This window comes from Balaenoptera borealis, assembly GCF_965194805.1.
Source record: "Balaenoptera borealis genome assembly, chromosome: 14".
NCBI classification, from domain to species: domain Eukaryota; kingdom Metazoa; phylum Chordata; class Mammalia; order Artiodactyla; family Balaenopteridae; genus Balaenoptera; species Balaenoptera borealis.
In genome coordinates this window covers 80,538,152-80,557,462 of record NC_138875.1, presented here as the reverse complement: position 1 = coordinate 80,557,462, position 19,311 = coordinate 80,538,152, and the positions used below count along the sequence as shown (strand labels likewise).

Below are 19,311 nucleotides of genomic sequence, written 5' to 3'. Positions count from 1 at the left end.
CTCAGCACCCCCCGCCCCAGGTTATAGTCTGTCCTGACAGCCCCCCGTTCTCCTCTGAGCTCTGCTCCCCACCCCCGGGTTTTCACATGCCCCCCACTTTCCCCGGGCCCCGCTCCCCCAAACCCCAGGTTTTTCTCCTGCCCGCGTCTACCTGCCCCCCCACCCCGCTTTCCCCTCGGCCCCGTTCCCCCCCGACCCCCCAGGGCCGACCCTTCCCCGCCCGGCGTCCACCTGCCCGCCCCCCGCCGTCCCGCAGCCCGGCTCCTGGGTTCTCTCCAGCCCGCCCCGGCCCCGCCCCCCGCGCGTCCCCGCCCGCGGCCGCCGCCATGTGACGGGAAGCAGCTGATGGCCTCTCCGGGCGGCGGCGGCGGGCGCGGCGGCGGCGGCGGCGGCGGCGGGGCCGGGGCCGGGGCGGGGGCGGGCGGCGCGGGGGCGGCATGAGGGCCGGCGGCCCGGGGGGCTGAGGCGCCCGCCGCCTGCCGCGGGGCCGCGCGCGTCCTCCATGGAGGCCGGAGGTGAGTGGGGCCGTGGTGCGCGTTCCCCGCCGGCGGGGCCGGGCCCGTTCCCGGGGGGGTGGGGCGCGGACTCGGCCGGGGCGGGGGGTGGGGACGGCGGGGGCGCCGGGCCTGGGCCGTCCGCGTCGGCCGGCGGCAGGGTGCGCGCCGGGCGATCAGCTTTGTTTCGCTTTCGCTGTCAGCGGCCGCCACCCCGTCTCCCGCCGCCGACTGGACCCGGGGAGGACGGGCCTCTGCGCGGCGGGGATCCCCATCCCCGGGACAGTCGGGGGCGCCCGGAGCCCGACGCCTCCGCCCGGGTGGGACGCGACGGGCGCCAGGCCCTCGGGCGGGGGGGGCGAGTGATACCCGAGGGGGTGGGTGCCCAGGTGCTGCACTCGATGTCTGGGTGGGAGTCCGCTCTGCTCCTTACAGGCTGTGTGATAGTGGACGAACCACTTAACCCAAGTCTGTTTTGTAGCTGCAAAATGGGCTAATAATAGTATCTGCCTCAGCGGGTGGTTGGGAGCTTCCCAAACTTGTCTGTGCGTGAAAATGGGGTCTGGAATCCCTATTGAAAACACATATTCCAAGCCTCTCTCAATAGAGACTGATTTGTAGAGTCGGGCTGCCGATCCCTGGTGACATGGATGAGGGGACAAGTTTAGGATACACCGATGAGTGAGGTACTTGCCTCTCTCCTTGTTAACAGCTGTCATCAGAAAACGGTGTGGAAGTCGGAGAATATTGGAAGCCCTTGGAGGGTCAGCCCAAATGACCATGCAGCCTCAGTGGGAATGGTGTGCTTGTTATGCAAAGGCCAAACCTCAAGACGCGTCCTTCAGGCTTCTTTCCAACCACTTTGCCCCTAAACCCCACTAACAGAAATTTGGGGTGGGCTTGTGATTTATTCTGGGAGTCCCAACTCTTGAATATACTCCCATGCTTAAAGGCGGTTTCCTCCGGGGAAATTTCTCAGAAGGGGTCAAGGCCTAGGCTCAGAATTTGTTCCAGAACCTCTTTGTATTCTTCCAGTGAAGTTCAAGCTTCATTCTGGTCTGGAGGATTCTGATCGTGGATGTTTTTGTGTTTCCCTGGCTTCTTTGATGGAGCAGGGATTGTGGGTGGGTGGGTTGAAATCAGGGTTTTCCCTGGGGTGGTGTAACTTTTTAATTTGGGAAATGACGTTTCTTTGTTTGCTGGAGTCAGGCATTCAGTACCAGGTGTAGAGGTAGCTCTCTCTGCCTTCCCATCTAGATAAGGGCTTTCTCTTCGGTGAGTTTGTTACCCATAGAACTGTTGTTAAATGGCCCCTACTGTTTGCCTGAAATCTTATGTGAATCTTTTTATAGCTTCCGCTGTCTATTCCATTGACTCCTTTTAGTTTATATCTGAAAGCGATCTGGAGCTAGCCTCCCTTTTTAGCAGGAATCTGTTTCCAGTTCTGGGTTTTTTCCTAATGATTGACGACTGTGTTTTGGGGTGTGGGCTGAGCTGTTGAGAGCTGCCAAGCTACCGTTAAAAAAAAAAAAAAGGCCAGAGTTTTATTCTTTTGAAACTGAATAAAGACCATTGTAATGGGACTAATTGTAATGGACAGCAGTAGATATCTTCAGAGTAGTGGTTAGAATGTATTTATTCATTCAAATATTTATTGAGTGTCTACTATGGACCAGGCACTCTCTAGGCCAGCACCGGCCAATAGAAATACAACGCGAGCCACATACGCAATTTGAAATGTTCTAGTAGTTGCATTAAAAAAAAAAGTGAAACAGGTGAAAGTAATTTTAAAATTATATCTTTGCCAATCCCACATATCTAAAATATTATCGTTTTAACATGTAATCATGAATAATTATTGAAAATTTTTAGATTTTTGCTTTTGTACTAAGTCTTTGAAGTAAAGTGTGTATCATGTACCTAATGGCCCATCGTAATTGGGACTTGCCACATTTCAGAAGGTCAGTAGCCACGTGTGGCTAGCAGTTACTGTATTGGACAGCACAGCCCAATAGCAGTGAACAGTTCGGAATGAGGGTGGGGAAGAGAGAAACAACAGTTGCATAAAAACAAGTAAGCAATCGAGAGAAGTTGTGTGAGTGACAGTTATAAAGAAAATTCAGTGGAGTGAAAAGAAAGTCACTGAGCCACTTTGGATAGTGAGGCCAGGAAGGTCTCTGAGAAGGTGACACCAGCACTGAGGCCTGAATGGTAGGCAGAGCAGCTGGGCAAGGATCTGGGGCCAGCCAGGCAGAGTTTTCTGGACCGATGGAACATCTCATGTAAAGATCTCAAGGCAGGACAAATCAACAAGCTTCCTGCTGGCTAGAGTCATTCATAGCTTCTCTCTCTCTGTGTTCAGGCAAATCTCCATTCACAGAAGAGGCCCATGGTAAATGTCTTTCCACTCTGCCTGATTATCCAAACACATCCCAGTGTTTAATTAGAAAACTCGGATCCATAGGCCTTTTCACCAAGAAGGGCCAGGGCAGGTACAATCCCAGATGACGCTGGATCCTCTTGCCTCTGGTTTTTTTTTTTTTTTTTTTTAAAGTTCTGCACTAATTATGGCTTTCTTTTCCAGCAGCCAAGTTTAGTTTGGGCCCCAGCCTCCTCTTCAGAATCTCCGTAGTTCCTTCGTTTTTTTTCTTATTTTAGTCCTTGGATTCTTGAGCCTGAAATAGCAAGAGATTAAATCCCCAAATCACAGAAATAGAGTGTGAAATCTGGGTATGGCTTATGTTTAAGAAGCATTTCATGTAAAATGTTTGGCAAAGTCATCATAATAGTCTAAGGGGCTTCATTTCATTTATATTATAGAGAGATACCATGTACATTTATTCCACAAATATTTACTGAGTGCCTGCTCTCTGCCAGGAACTCTGCTAGGCACTGGGGATAAACATACAAGGTCCCTGCTCTGTCTGTGGCATTGATGTCCTAATTGGAGGGAGACGGATAATAATCATAATGGTGATTGTGCTGTAAAGAAAATAAAGTGAGGAGTTATGAAGGACGTTGACTTGGGATCAGAGCAGGGCTCTCTAAGGAGTTGTCATTTGAGCCGAGACCTGGATGAAGAGAAGACGCCAGGCATGCAGGCATTCCAGTCTAAGAGAATAGCTGGTGCAAAGGCCCTGAGGTCAGAACTAATTGAGCATAGTCAAGGGGTGAGAGAAGGCCAGTGTCCAGGACTTCTAGGGCAGGGTGAGGATTTCATTCTAAGAGTGATCGAAACTGATCACTCTGAAAGGTGAGGAGAATGGCTGGTGGGGGCTAGAGGGGGAGCTAGGAGAGCAGTCTCCTAGCAGAGGGAGCTAGGAGGCTGCTTAGTGAGAAATGATGTTGCATATATGAGCCAATGTTGATGAGACGATGTTGCATAGGTTAGAATAGCAGCCGTGAGATGGAGGGAAGTTAGGTTTGGCAAGTCTTTTGGAAGCAGATGCAGTAGAACTTCTTAATGGATTTGGTTTGGGAGGTAAAGAAAAGAGAGAAGTCAGGGGTGACCCCTTTTCACATTGTGTGGAGCCTCCGTGGTGTCGAAAGGATGGATAATGTGCGTATCGTGGAGGAAGCGAACCAAGTGTGAATATTACCAGGATGGAATGAAGTCAGGTGATGAAAATGTACCTCCAGATCAGTCAGTGTCGTTTAATATTTGACTCCATCTGGTTTCTCAGCACCACTGACGTTTTGAGCAAAATAATTCTTCGTCGTAGCGGCCGCCGTGTGCACTGTAGGATGTTGAGCAGCATCCCTGGCCTCCACCCGTTAGATGCCAGTAGCACCGCCTCTGGTCACGACAACCAGAACGTGTCCAGACGTTGCCACATGTCCCTAGGGGGCAAAAGTGCCCCCCGGCTGAGAACCACTGGACCCCATGGGGAGGCATCAACAGAATAGGGCTCTTTTACCTTAAGAAGATAGCTAGAAATAATGGGAATAAACGCCACGGGGTTGCTGCGTAACACTGGGTCTTGTTTTGGATTTACAGTATAAAGTAACTTCTTACCGTGCAGGTATTCACAGCCAGAGGACTGTGCTCAGATACACAAGTACTTGTGTAAGTGAAAGGATCGCCTGTGCAAACACATACAGATTTCTAGGAGGAATTACCTGGGCGTATACAAATGCCAATTTAGACAGATCTGATATATTAAAACCTAGATTTAAGCATAGAACCTCAGGGAATGAATATTCTCTTTACAAAGGAAACATCCTTAAATTTTCTTTAAATAACAAAGCCATAAAGGCTTAATATGATTTATTAAAATTCTATTTAAAGACAGAATTTTCAGCAGCACATTAATTTCATGAAACAAGATGTACCCATGTATTTTCCTATAATGCATATGTCAGAAAATATATATATATACGTATAAATATTATATACATATATGCATGTTTACCGTCTGTTTACCATCTGTTTCATTGAATCCAGGATATCATGGATTGTATTGCCAGTATGTGTCACTGAAAAAAATCCTGCCTATTTAACTATGAAAAGTTATTGCTTGACACATCCTGATTTTAACAAGGTCAAACTGAGAAGACTTATAAAGATATGTCCTAAAATATACGAAATAGGGGCTGTTTAAATTAGTATCTATCTGGTAACAGCTATAAAAAGGTCAAAGTCTCAAAACTGCTAAAGTGGAACATACACATCAGACAGTGACCTCATTCAGGATGGAAGCCAGTTTTTATATTCGTATGTAACGCAATCATAGCGGTCAAAAAATCAGTTCTGAAGGCCTTGAACTTACAAGCTTTGTCAGCCATTGAGAATCTTCCGCTGGAGGAGAGACTTGAACTGGGGACTGCCCTTCAGGTCGATGAAGAAGCACCAGTCCAGCCCCCGCCCTTCACAGGTCGCTGTGCTAGCCTCCGCTCCCCCACCCCCCCCCAAAAGAAACAAGGATTGAATCGGCTTGGCATTTGAAGGCGGCTGTGTAAATTCCCAGCTGGGGGTGGCGTTGGGGCAGAGGGAAACTTGTCACTACAGGAGAGAAAGAAATAGGGAGAGTGGGACTTCCTTCTGCTTTGATAGTGTGAGATCTGGGTATGCTTCTGGGCTGCTAATCTCAGTGGGATTCTCATAAGCAGAAAATGAGTCTAGGTGTGAACTCAGATGAGCTACTTGGGGCACAACAGGGAGGTGTGTGTGGCCGGCGTGTGGTGTGCAGGGAGACCGGAAAGGGGAGGCTGGGGCCGGTGGGGTGGGCTGGGAGGCCGGGGCTCAGCTGCCTTTATCTGGTAGGCAGTTGGGAGCTTTGGAATGTATTTGAAAGAAATGTCGTGATGTGATGTGCGTTTCAGCTTCAGCAGGGTCCCTGGGGGCAGGAGAAAACGCATCAGGAGAGTCTTGTAAAAGATCGGGGCAAGATGGGATGAAGGTTTAGGCCAGAATAGAGAGGAGATGGAAGTGGGAGGCCAGATCAAGAAGTCTGAGTGACAGGAAGCAGGGCCAGTGCTGAACATTTTAGCCTTGATGATGGGGGGATGATGGGGAGTGAGAGGGAGCCTGTGAGTTTCAGATATTCCTTCTTTCACCTGTTTCCCAGTAGCAGGTTCTTTTGGAGAGACCTTAAGTGCATCTGAAGGCCTCCTCATCAGCACCGTCTGATCCTTGCCTGGCCTGTCTCCTTTCTTCCTCTTCGGGCTTTCATAGGAAAATGAAGCCTCCCTTCACTGGGCTCACTCTTACAAAGGTTACTCTGAGTCATGGTTAACCAGCAGTCAGGATGCCAGAACTGAGTAACCCCACTGGAATTTGGCCTGTGGCTACTGTTATTGCCCCAGGTCATTTAAATGACAACTCCCTCCCAGAATCCGGACTGTTACTTTGTGCCATGGGGAGACCTCGGTGGCTTTCCAGTTTCTGAGTCAGCAAGGTGGTCAGGGGCCTGGTTCTGCCCTTTCCCTCGAGGTGAGGGTGCTTGTTTGAAGCATGCTGTCTCCTGCCCCAGAGGAGCCACTGCTGCTGGCCGAACTCAAGCCCGGGCGCCCCCATCAGTTTGATTGGAAGTCAAGCTGTGAAACGTGGAGCGTTGCCTTCTCTCCGGATGGTTCCTGGTTCGCCTGGTCTCAAGGACACTGCATTGTCAAGCTGATCCCCTGGCCGCTGGAGGAGCAGTTGTAAGTTCTTTCACACCCAAGGGAATGAGGGAGTCCTGGGGAACTGAGCGCTCTCCCAGATGACTCCCTGCCCGAGAGCAGGAGAGAGAAGGTGGCCAAAACCATTCAGGAATTGATCAGTGAGGTTTCCAGGATCCCACATTCTGTACCTGTGAAAATTAACTCCATTGAGATTATGTTAGCCCCGAGTTTTTTTTTTTTAACAGCTTTACTGAGATATAATTTACACGCCATACAATTTGCACATTTAAAGTATACAGCTAGAGGCCCAACTGGGTAGTTAGGCTTGATTATTCGGCAGCTGCTGATTTGGGATGATTCCCCCTTACCAACTAACTGTATTTTAAATTCCTCTAAATTACCTGAGTCCTTTGGAGGCAAATAAACTTGTCTTTCACAAAAAGAATAAATAAAGTATACAGCTAAGTGACTTGAGAATATTCACAGAGTTGTGCATCCATCACCATGATCAATCTTACAACATTTTTGTCACCCCAAAAAGAAACCCTCTAATCCCCCTCTGCTCTCCAGCCCTGAGCAGCCTCTAATCTACTTTCTGTCTTTATAGATTTGTCTATTCTAGACATTTCATACAAATCGAATCATACACTATGTAGTCGGTTGACTGGCTTCTTTCACTTAGGATGCTGTTTTCATGGTTATCCATGTTGTAGCATGCTTCATTACTTCATTTCCCTTTACTGCCAAATAATGTTCCATTTTATGGAGACACCACATTTTGTTTATAAGTTTATCCGCTGGTGAACATTCAGGTTGTTTTCACTTTTTGGCTATTAGATAATGCTTCTGTGAACACTTACGTCAAGTTTTTGTGTGGAGATATGTTTTTGTGTATGTTTAACTGGTTGAGGAACTGTCAGACTGTTTTTCAAAGTGGTTGCACCATTTTACAATCCCACCAGCAATGTTGGAGATTTCCAAATTTTCCACATCCTCACAAACACTTGTTATCGACTGTCTTTTTGATTATAGTGTAGCCATCCTAGTGGGAGCAAAGTGGCATCTCATTGTGGTTTTGATTTGCATTTCCTTGCTGGCTACTGATCTTGCCCACCTTTTCATGTGCTTATTGGCTCTTTGCATGTCTTCTTTGGAGAAATGTCTATTCAGATCCTTGGTCCATTTTAAAGTTGGCTAGTTGCCTTTTTTATTATCAACTAAGTTCAGTTCCTGATATTAACTAGCTTTTCTTTCTCTGGGCTGGACAAGTCCCAGTATCTGAATGCTGTGAGCTCCCAGTCAGATGGCCCAGCATCAGTATTTTTTTCATTTGTCACAGGGCAACTCTACGTCTGTATTTATTTACTCAGCCAACAGTTGTTGCAGTCTTCCTTGCCTGACCCAGAGCCAGGGGCTGAGAATCCTGAAATAAATCAAACATGGCCCCTGCCCATTAGGGTCTCATTTGTTTTGCTTTAAGCATTTCTTACAAGTAGCACGTTAGATTTAAGTTTTTTGTTAGTTCAGTCTGAAACTTGTTGCCTTGATAATAGGTAACGCTGATGAAAATTTGCTGAGGTGGGTACTCTGCACGCTGCTGGGGTTGAGGAGTATAAATTTGTGCACTTGCTGGAAGGAAGGCCATTTTGAGGACCTTAAAACTGTTCTTCCTGCGATTAGGAATCTCAGAAATGGGGTCGTCTATTTATTTATTTATTTATTAAAAAATTTTTATTGGAGTATAGTTGATTTACAATGTTGTTATTTTCTGCTGTACAGCAAAATGAATCAATTATACATATACATATATCCAGTCTCTTTTAGATTCTTTTCCCACATAGGTCATTACAGAATATTGAGTAGAGTTCCCTGTGCTATACAGTAGGTCTTTATTAGTTATCTATTTTATATATAGTAGTGTGTATATGTCGATCCCAATCTCCCAATTTATCCCTCCCGTCACTTACCCCCGGTAACCATAAGATTGTGTTCTACATTTGTGCCTCTATTTCTGTTTTGTAGATAAGTTCATTTGTACCATTTTTTTATATTCCACATATAAGTGATATCACATGATATTTGTCTTTCACTGTCTGACTTACTTCACTTACTATGACAATCTCTAGGTCCATCCATGTTGCTGCAAATGGGAGGTCAACCATTTACATACACTGATTTTCAACATGAAATTAATCATATGATAGTTAAAAATCAGAAATAGCTTAAAATCTGGTGATGAGAGAATGCTTAAGAAAATTGTGGCATTGCTGTGTATTTTTGTAGCCATCAAAGATTGTTGTATGTGTTTTTTGTTTTTATTAATCACAATTTTTAGTTCCTTCTATACTCAATTTAATGGTAATGCCAAGATCATTATTTATTGATTCCCCCAGTCTAAATACAAGGGACTCAACTTCATATCCAGACTTAAATCTGATGTAGATTTATAGTCTGAAAAAGTATTTTTTAAAACGTATAAAGTGGGAAATCTGTTACTTCCTTGAAAATCACTCTTGTTTTCAAATATATATATTACTATACATAAATATATCTTTCCAATATTAGGGAAAATGTAAATTTGAGCATTAACCCTTTATGTGTATCTTTTGTTTAATATAATGAGGGAAATATTGTTTAATATGTTAAATGAGCAGTTACTTGTTTTAGGGAAAAATCACAGATTTTGAAGAATAATAACTTGAGGAAATGCTTACAGTACAAGGCTTACTGAAAAAAAGCAAGCTATGAAACTGTATTTGCAGTATGATCCCAAATTTGTTTTTGAATAACATGTGAATGTACACATAAATAAAAATTCATCATACAGTGTTTACTGTGGTTAGAGTGGTATTAGGATCTGGGTAATTTTTATAATTTTCTCATTTCCAAAATTTCCCCATGTTTCACTATTAATTTTATAATTTAAAATAATTGTTATTTTTAAAGTCCTTTAAAAGGGGAAATCTGGGGCCTTTATATTCTTGTTAGGATTGTTATACATTTAAAAAATCATATAATGTAGTGCTTTTGATATTGAGCAAATAATTGATAATAACTAGATAAATTTACTAGTACTTATAGAAATAAAATTTGCTGAAAATTCAATTTTGGTGAAGTTAAATTCTCCTAATGACTGTCCCTGGCCCCGAGCGGCCCCCTCCCACAGTCACATCTGCCACCTCCCATGTAGCTCATCCCTTGAATTCATTGCAGACTCTGAAGTGCAGGGCATGTGCTGAACACTAGGCTAGGACACCCAAGACTTGACTACTAGTTCCCGTTCTGCCCCCGATTTTGTGACCCCAGGAAAGTTATCTCTACCCCTAACATGTTAAATTTATGATAGTAAAATGAATTACTATGTCAGTGTGCCTTAATTCCTTTGGAATAAAGTAGCTACAGATGTATCCCTTAATTCAAATACAGAAATCAGGATTTTATTAAAAAAAAAAAAAAAAAGGTAACTTTGAAGGTTCTGAGCTGGCCTACAGAGCTCTCCCCATAGCCTGCCTTTTCTGTGCTTCTCCCCTGGATGGCCAACTCAGGCCCCCGAGTCAGGGCCCGGCAGGTCTTCGAAGTGCGTGTGTCGGCCTGGCTGGGGCCGGATGTGGATTGGGCGTGCTTCATTGAAAAGACATTCAGTGTCACATTTCAGATGTTCTGTCAGAATGACAAATTTTCAGACCACGTTTGGCCATTTAGACCAGGGGTCGGCACACTTTTTCTATAAAGGCCCAGATAGTAAATATTTCTGGCTTTGGGGGCCGTATGTCTCTGTCAAGACAAGTCAGCTCTGCTGCTCGAGCGTGAACACATCCCTAGGCGAGAGGTGGGCAGACGAGCCTGGTGGAGGTGGGAGACAGCTTCGCGTACGGAACAGACTGCCCTCCCGGGCACACTCCCGCAGCCTCTGCTTTACAATGACAGACTTTCAGAGCCGAAGGAGCCCACATTTGCCCCAATCTCTCCCTTCTAGTTCTGTAGGTGAGCTTGCTTACAATTCTTTACTATATTTCGATGATGCGATTGGCAAAAATATGACTTACTTAACTTTTCGGGAACAGATGTAATACAGAAAGAGGTTCAGCTGCATGTATGTTGGCTATAGGATTTTTCATGGAAATGAGTCCCAGCTTTATCATCACTCTTTCCCCCGGTTCGATAAACCACGGAGTGTGATCAGAGCCAGGTAGCAAAGCAGGACTGAATACTTACAGTGATAAAGTGTACCGCAGATAAGTGTTCTGCGTTTGCGGGCCGAACCCCAGGATTGTTTAATTGCTCATGCCTTTGAGAGATTGTCTGCGAGGCAGAGTGGTGGGCAGGGCCGTGTTTCTTAGGGACGGAGTCTTATTTAGCTTGTCTGGGCCTGTGTTTCAGCATAAGTAGAAGGTAAAAGGAAAGGCTTGGGCCACGAGATCTTTGAGGTCAGCGTGCCCCTGAACAGCTCTGTGAGTTCTTTCCTTGACTGCCCTGCTGGTTGGTTCCTGGACTGGATGTGCCATCCGAGAAGTAAATGAAAGAGCCTCATTCATTGATCGGAGCAAAGTGAGTGAAGGTGGAAATCAGCGTGTACCAAGTAAACTGTTGGCCCGAACAATGGGTTTATTTTCCTGCTCCTTGGGGACTTTGTAAGCTAGAGATAAGGGGGGTATGAGGCAGAAGAGTGGCAGATGGTTATTCAGGCTCTAAGTTCTGTCCTAGTTCCAAACCTACAGCATGCTTTCTTTCTCATGAGAAACATGGAGTGCATCTTTCCTTCCACGGACCAAAACCCAGGAGAACTTTCTGAAGAAGCAAATGGCTCCCTGGAGCATCTGTGATCTAGTTATCCCACAAGGGAGGTCGCCCCACTGCAGGGCTGTCACAGATGGGATGAGCCACGGCCAGTGAAGTCTCTGTTACACGAATTCTAAAAAAAAAAACAAGAAGAAAGGTCGTACTAGAATTCACTGAAGGCCTGTTTGTTTCTAGGCTTTCAAAGGCTTAGATACCCCAGAATGAAAAGTCGATTGACTTGGTGGCAATTTCAGACTCATTAAGAACTCTCTGCTTTCCCCAGCATCCCTAAAGGGTTCGAAGCCAAAAGCCGAAGCAGCAAAAATGATACAAAAGGGCGAGGCAGCCCAAAGGAGAAGACGCTGGACTGTGGGCAGATTGTCTGGGGCTTGGCCTTCAGCCCGTGGCCTTCTCCACCCAGCAGGAAGCTCTGGGCACGCCACCATCCCCAGGTGCCAGACGTCTCTTGCCTGATCCTTGCTACAGGGCTCAACGATGGGCAGATCAAGATTTGGGAGGTACAGACAGGTAGGTCATTTCTGGCTGGGATCAGGCCCCAGGGGGCTCTCGTGCACGTTCCAATCAGGGACCAGAGGGGCCGCCAGTTGGCTGAGGGGTGTGGCTGTGACCTGTAAACCAGAGCTGCCTCTTCCCCTGATCGAGTGCCCCTCTCTCTCACGCTAGGGCTCCTGCTTTTGAATCTGTCTGGCCACCAAGACGTCGTGAGAGATCTGAGCTTCACACCCAGTGGCAGTTTGATTTTGGTTTCTGCATCCCGAGATAAGACTCTTCGCATCTGGGACCTGAATAAACATGGTATGGAGGTGACGGAATGACTTGGCAGCCCTAAAATACTGTATTTGCCCCTCTCTCTACTTGACCAGTGTCATTTTGTCCAGAACAGTGTTTCTCAACCTTTTTTCTGCTTTTGCCTCCTAAGGAGACTTTTTAGACATGTTTTTCCTAGTCACCCCCCAGCCCCCTCACCACCTGGGAGATTTTCACACCAAAAATATATTGAATATCTCTTCAGGTACTGGATGCATATCTGTGCTTTGTACATAAAAAAAGGTCAGATTTTTCTGGCCATCAAGAACCAGTTTTCACCCGTCTCGAAAATACATGGTGTAGAATAGGTTTTCTCAGCTGTGGCACTCTTGCCGTATTGGGCTGGATAATTCTTTGTTACGGACCTTCCTGTGCATTCTGGTGTGGACAGCATCCTTGCCCTCTTAACCCGTGAGATGCCAGTAGCACCTTCTCCAGTGGTGACAACCACAGATGTCTCCAGACATAGCCCAGTGTCAACATAAAGGCCACAGTCTCCCTGGGTTGAGAACCACTGATCTGGAAGAATTCATCCATGTTGGGTACTTGCTGTTAGAAGTAAAGTTTCTTTGCACAGTGGAATCTAGGTCTAGAAGAATCCTCTCAGGTTGGGGTGGGGAGGGGGGCGGTCAGCTTTAGTGCAGTTCTGCTCTAAGCAGGACTGTATCCCGGAGCAGCCCGCCGAAGAATTCCAGACATCTCTGGTGTTGCTCCTCAGCTGGGAAGGTGACACAGGGAAGGGGAATTGGTCGCCGGGCCATTTCTCCCTCGCAGGTGTGGAGGGACAGGGAAGGAGGAAATGGGGACGTGGGCGGTTCATGAAGAGCCCCCTTGTCCCTGACGATGCAGAGTCCGAGCGGTGACTGTGCAGCTCTGCACACCACGAGAGGGGCCCCGTCCCTGCCCTCTTGGAAACGAGCCTGGTAACTTGTCAGGCAACCGAGGAGGTGCTTGTGGTGTCGTCCTCTGAAGGCATCGAGTCGCGCAGCGCGCCCTGGGTGCTGTCCGCCCGCTGCTGTGGAGCTTGTGGCCGTGCGGTCTGAGGTGGGCCTGCTGGCCGGGAGGGTGCTCAGGCACAGCGCCTTTTTTACTGAGCGGCGCAGGCACCTTGCCACCAGCTGAGGCAGGGAGGGAGGACTCGCTGAAGGGGACTGAGTGGGCAGAATGGACGAGGCCAGTCACTAGGGCTTCTCAAGGAGAGGAGGGGACTCAAGTAGTGTCCCCGGGCACGGGGCCCTGCCCTCCCACCCTGCCGTGATTTATTCACTCACACCTACCCCGGGGGAGCAGGTACGCTTCTTACTTGAGAGCTGAAGAAACCATGACTGACTTTCATAAAATTTATTTCTATATACCCACACATACACATGAATTCTTAAATGCATATGTATGACCATATACATTCTTCCCCCCTTTTCTGGGGCTTCTCCCCGCAAACTTTCTCATCCTCCCCTCTTTTGCATTCCTCCAGAATCCCCCTGTAGTCCTGTCACCCATGCTAAATAAGACCCTTCCATGTTGCCTTCCATATTTTTCTCTATACTTGCATAATCCTATTCAGACACTCACTTTTTTAAAAAAATTAATTTATTTATTTTTGGCTGCATTGGGTTTTTGTTGCTGTGTGCGGGCTTTCTCTAGTTGCTGCGAGCGGGGGCTACTCTTTGTTGTGGTGCGCAGGCTTCTCATTGCGGTGGTGTCTCTTGTTGTAGAGCCCGGGCTCTAGGCGCGCTGGCACATGGGCTCAGTAGATGTGGCTCACAGGCTCTAGAGCACAGGCTCAGTAGTTGTGGCGCACGGGCTTATTAGTTGCTCCGTGGCATGTGAGATCTTCCCGGACCAGGGCTCGAACCCGTGTCCCCTGCATTGACAGGCGGATTCTTAACCACTGTGCCACCAGGGAAGTCCCAGACACTCACTTTTACATTTATGGATTTGGGGGTCATTGTTTCACAAAAATGGAATCATATTCTTCACATTTTTTCTGCATTTTGCTTTTTTCTTTTTCATTAGACAGTACTCCATGGAAAATCTAGTTCCTTAATTTCATCTGACTTAACAGGTGGAATACTACCCTTTATTCATCCATTCCTCTGTTGATGGGCATTTAGTTTTTTCCCAGATGGAGACCTGGAGAGATGATGTGAGTGACCTAGGGTTATGCACTGAGTAAACAGTGGAGCCAGGATTCAAGGCCGAGTTTACCTGCCTCCAGAGCATGTGGCCCTAATTATGCTGCACCACTGCTCATCCGGACATCCTGGTGAGGGTGGGAGGAGGGTGAGAGTGGGATCCTTGTGGCCAGGGGGAAACCATTACAGAGCGTAAACGACAGAGAATTGAAGGTAAACACTCTCTCAGATTTGGAAGGATGCTTGAAAGTAATTGAGGTGGTTGGGGGACCTGAAAAGAATGTTCTCTGCTATCAAAGGAATGTATCAAACCTGATCTGTGGACAGCCTTTGTCCCACTGACCTTGCGGATTTCAGTAGGTAATGATTTCCCTTGGGCATTATAACGTCATGTTAATGGATTTCAGGCATTTAAATGACAAATCCTGTCATATTTCTTTCTCTGCGTTAAAAAAGGGGCCCGTGGGCTCAGCTGCTAGCGAACCGCTGCATATAGTGGGCGGGGCTGGGGGGAGGCACCACCGCCGGTGCTTCAGGCTTCCTGCTCTGTGGTCTTGGGAGTCGGCTCACCGTGTGCTCCATTTCTCTGACAGGTAAACAGATTCAGGTGTTATCAGGCCACCTGCAGTGGGTTTACTGCTGCTCCATCTCGCCAGACTGCAGCATGCTGTGTTCTGCAGCTGGGGAGAAGTCGGTGAGTCTCAAACTTGGGGTGCCCTTTGCTGCTTCGGTTCAGGGAGACATGGAGGCCTGAAGCGGCCTCGTGCATGAGAGGGTAAGTGAGCCAGTGTCCTCCAAAGCCACCTGCAAATCAGCCCCAGCGGGAGGCACGCTGCCGGGCTGAGGCCCCTCCTTTTCTGATTTGCACTTTGACACAAACCAAAGGAGAGGAGGTGTTTGGAAGCAGATCGCTTCCCGTCATGTCATGGGAGGGCTGTTTGCCTTCACGAGATGGGAAAGCCATGTTTTTTAAATTTCTTTCCCCGTCGGAGTCTACGATTTTAAAAGTTGCAACCCACATGTGGATCCAGATTTCCTTTGAACCATGTAATTTGAATCCATCTAATTAGGATTTCCATTCAAGTCATAAAATGTACAGTAACTCGTTGAACTTTGTCCTGAAATCCTGTCTGTTATAACAAAAGTACTAGAAACCCAGGAACAGTTTGCGAACCGATTGTTTGAGTTTTATATCTACATTGAGCTGTTGTTTGCTGTGACCGACTTGGGAAAGTTAAGAGTCCACTATTTGGTACAGCCCAGGTGGTTAATCATTGATTTGAGGTTTGGAACTATGTGAAAGTGAGAGTTTTCTTAAAGGAAAAAAAAGAAAATACTTCTTTTAATGACTCTCAGAAAGGTTTCAAGTAAGGAGCTAGGTCAGACCTACAGCCGTGGGGCAGATTTCTGTGGTCCTGTAAACCGGAGGGGGGGTGTCAGATGGCTCTGTTGGGTGACCAGGAATTCACCTCTGACCCCTAGTTTTGGTTTCAAGTGAAAGGACGAGGTAGCCCTTGGCTTAGGTCTTCGGCATGCGTTGCCCTGTTTGCTAAGAGCGCTCAGAAGCAGGACCCAGAAGCCTCCCCTGAGCCATGTTGGCTGCCGTCTTCCTGAGGTCGGTTGGTTGATTCTCCCCTAAAGTAAGCTCCTTGAGCGTGTTTGTTGGTTACGTGCCTCAAGAATTCAGACCTGTCACTTTATTTAGGCCAGTATGACATGTTCTAGAAGAAACATCGAAAAGGGGCTGGAGAACTGAGCTTCCCCTGGCTGTGCCTTCCCCTCACTGTTCACGTCCTGAGCGCTGTTTCCGCCCTGACCAGGCACCTGTTCTTCCCACAGGTCTTCCTGTGGAGCATGCGGTCCTACACATTAATCCGGAAGCTGGAGGGCCACCAAAGCAGCGTGGTCTCTTGTGACTTCTCCCCCGACTCTGCCTTGCTCGTCACGGCTTCTTACGATACCAATGTGATCATGTGGGACCCCTACACTGGCGAGCGGCTGCGGTCACTCCAGTAAGGACTGCCTCCCTGCTTCGGCTTCCCGGTGGGGTGATCGATGGGAAAGCTGTCTTGGTCCAGGACACAGTGTGTTTGTGCTTATTCTAAGGCACTGGCATGCAGCAGTGTTTCATTGTCAATTCTCAAATTAGCCCCGAGTGCCTTCAAGTCTCCGGCTATAGGAGGCTCTCTGTACTGCTTTGGATTCAGCATTATGAAACCTCACAGTGACTCTTTCTTTCCATTTACTAATAACTGTAGTAACAGGTTCAGAATGATCCTCTTATTGAAACTGTTATTTCCAAAGTGAATTTTCATGTTCTCACCAACTTGGTCTACTTTTTCCCTTTGTCTCTGTTGTTTTCTGAAGCAAATAATAGGTAGTCCTATAATTATCATGTATCTTAGCCTAAAAAAGACTTTCAGTTTGTACTGTGGCATTAAAGTGAGGGCTGACCTACTTTGCATAAGGAAATTAGCACAGGGAATGTTAGTAATCCTTCAGCCCCCTCCACGAGACACTGGAGCTGTATGAAATGCACTTGTTTCCAGTCGTCTTTTCCAGTCTGCAAATCCCCAGGTTTTCCACATGGGGTACGAGACGTGTCTGGAACCTTTTCTTGGCCATGGCACTTTGGCCTCCTGCCCGGGGATGAAAGGCGGAGGGCGGAGGGCAGCCATCACTCCAGGCCCACCTACTGTCCTGTGTCCTCCTCAGCCACACCCAGCTCAACCCCCCCATGGATGACAGCGATGTCCACATCAGCTCCCTGAGATCTGTGTGCTTCTCCCCCGAAGGCTTGTACCTCGCCACGGTAGCGGATGACAGGTAACGAAGAGAAACCTCTTTCCGCAGCCTCAGAGCAAGTGTTGAAAAGGGCTTGTAGCATCACCCTTGGGGTCTGGCCCCAGGTCTGCTGACACATCCCTTTCTCCTCCAGGCTCCTCAGGATCTGGGCCCTGGAACTGAAAACTCCAATTGCGTTTGCTCCTATGACCAATGGTCTTTGCTGCACATTTTTTCCACATGGTGGAGTTATTGCCACGGGGTATGTATCTGTTAGCCGAACAGATGGGTGGTGATTTCTGCTGAGTATTCCATGTAGCTTTTTAAGGAAAGAAAGCATCTAGAATTTTCTTGCCTGTGAGGAAGGCTTTAAGGAAATCTGAGATTTCATAAAATTCTGATATTCTCTTCTGCTAATATAGTTCATCATTTAGTCTTAATATTTAACCTAAATGTAAACGTGAAAGATCTACAGTTCATGCTACCTAACGGGCCAAGTCTGCAAGGAAGCAGAAATCAAGGGGATGCAGAGTTCATATAGGAAACCATTTAGGGCAGAGACCACCTTACAGGGAACGTCTGTAATCCAATAGGTGGCACCCTTCCCTGTTACATTTGAACCCACAGTATGATTTATAAAGGGCTGTAGTGACAGAGACAGCACTTTGGAACCAGAGGTGTCTTTTGAGTTCTCCTGATGCCCTCAGCAGCCTTAATTATTCAGCACCACAGCCTTTACATCTGTTTCCAAGGTCCAGGTTGCATTTCACTCTCCAGGGTCTCCTGCCAGTGCAAGTCAGAGTAGGAACATTGATATCTATCCCAGTGAAAACGTACATTTCCAAGGTCTGCCGTGACGCATTGGTTTCCGTTTCATTTCAGGACAAGGGATGGCCACGTCCAGTTCTGGACGGCTCCTCGGGTCCTGTCATCACTGAAGCACTTATGCCGGAAAGCCCTTCGAAGTTTCCTAACAACGTACCAAGTGCTAGCACTGCCAATCCCTAAGAAAATGAAAGAGTTCCTCACGTACAGGACTTTTTAAGCCAGTCTCCGTAGTCTTACTTGTTTCCTCTGTAGCAGGATAAATCTTCCTGACAAGTAGCTGGAGTAATGGGCCAAACATCTGGTCTTGGATTGAGATAGAATTTCTCTTTGGGATTGTGAACAGAATGTAGCAAAACCAGATTCCAGTGGCCTCGCCAGGGGTCTCTTCCCCATGACGTGTGAGGGTCAGTCGTAGAAGGGGGATTCCACTTCCGCAGTGACGGAGCCTGACCTTAACCTTCAGTCCACTTACGCACAGCAGTGCTGGACCCTCTCTGGTCATTTTGATTCCAAGAAGTTTCCACTCCCTCGACTGGAGTGTGGCTTCTGCTGGGTGTCCGTCGTTGATCCGGATGCAGAGGAGGTGTTGGTGAAAGTTCTCTCCTGCTGGTCAGCGTCGCTTTGATGTGGGCAAGGGCTTTCCTTCCTCTGACCCACAGGACAGTTTTCACAGAGCCGTCTAGTGTGAGATATTACTTAGCTTAACTAAAGTCCAGGTGACTCAGAGGCCGTGCTCCTGATACAGACACTAGACTTGGCTTTTTTTTTTTTTAAGAAACAACGGTGTGCATGTGCCGGAGGCCAGATTTGTGTGTCATGTTACACGGGACGTATTCCTCAACTGCATGACTGTTATCAGTGGCTACTGAGTTATCTGTCAGTTGTTCGCCAGTTAGCGTATTTATTTGTATTTTCTCAACAGATGTTAAGGTACAACTGTGTTTCTCTCAATGGTATCTAAAAACCATAGTACTTAATTCCAACAGTTGTGAAGATGTCTCTTAATTGTGTGAAGAATTGGTGTCGTCATCATTTCAGCTGATTTTCTTCTGTACAAGATCTGCTTGACTGCTTCACCTCATTGGACTCATCAGCCAGTCTCAACTCTGCCCCTAAACACAACTAGCTCCTTAAAAGTACTGTTCTTCGTGGCGTATAGTTATCTAATCAAGACACCTCATTCAAACAAAATCTGCCTTTGGAAAATTTAATATATTTTAAATTATTTTAAAAGAAATGCAACATCTTATCCTTTGGCTTTCTTACTAGGTGCTTTGTGGAGGCCTGTGTACCATGATAAAACGTGTTGAAAAAGCAGAGGAGTCTCTCCTCTGCTGCCTTTGTTGCTGAAAGAAAAACACTTC

The 19,311-nt window shown here is 47.1% G+C and overlaps 1 protein-coding gene and 1 long non-coding RNA gene across 3 annotated transcripts; both read left to right on the top strand.

The window, feature by feature from the left end:
- The first annotated feature begins 379 nt into the window (after positions 1 to 379).
- Positions 380 to 19,184, top strand: WSB2 (WD repeat and SOCS box containing 2). 2 transcript variants are annotated; one of them, XM_082355737.1, is made up of 9 exons: positions 380 to 515; positions 6,467 to 6,635; positions 11,659 to 11,903; positions 12,060 to 12,191; positions 14,929 to 15,029; positions 16,175 to 16,347; positions 17,051 to 17,161; positions 17,274 to 17,381; positions 18,002 to 19,184. In XM_082355737.1, exons 1-9 carry the CDS (start codon positions 503 to 505, stop codon positions 18,162 to 18,164), a joined length of 1,215 nt encoding a protein of 404 aa, XP_082211863.1. In that variant the 5' UTR covers positions 380 to 502; the 3' UTR covers positions 18,165 to 19,184. The 2 variants fall into 2 exon arrangements, with proteins under 2 accessions (XP_082211863.1, XP_082211862.1); XM_082355736.1 differs by lacking the exon at positions 380 to 515 and having other exon boundaries at positions 6,065 to 6,635.
- LOC309611383 lies at positions 1,301 to 5,400 on the top strand. The gene is made up of 2 exons (XR_014234494.1): positions 1,301 to 4,112; positions 4,939 to 5,400. It is a non-coding gene; the product is annotated as an uncharacterized lncRNA (long non-coding RNA).
- Positions 19,185 to 19,311: the final 127 nt, after the last annotated feature.

What these genes read in the sequence shown, in the direction of transcription:
- WSB2 (XM_082355736.1), top strand. Translation starts at nt 6,448, where the DNA reads ATGCTGTCTCCTGCCCCAGAGGAGCCACTGCTGCTGGCCGAACTCAAG. An exon ending in TGGCCGCTGGAGGAGCAGTT is followed by an intron (nt 6,636 to 11,658) that starts GTAAGTTCTTTC and finishes TGCTTTCCCCAG; the next exon opens with CATCCCTAAAGGGTTCGAAG. An exon ending in GATTTGGGAGGTACAGACAG is followed by an intron (nt 11,904 to 12,059) that starts GTAGGTCATTTC and finishes CTCTCACGCTAG; the next exon opens with GGCTCCTGCTTTTGAATCTG.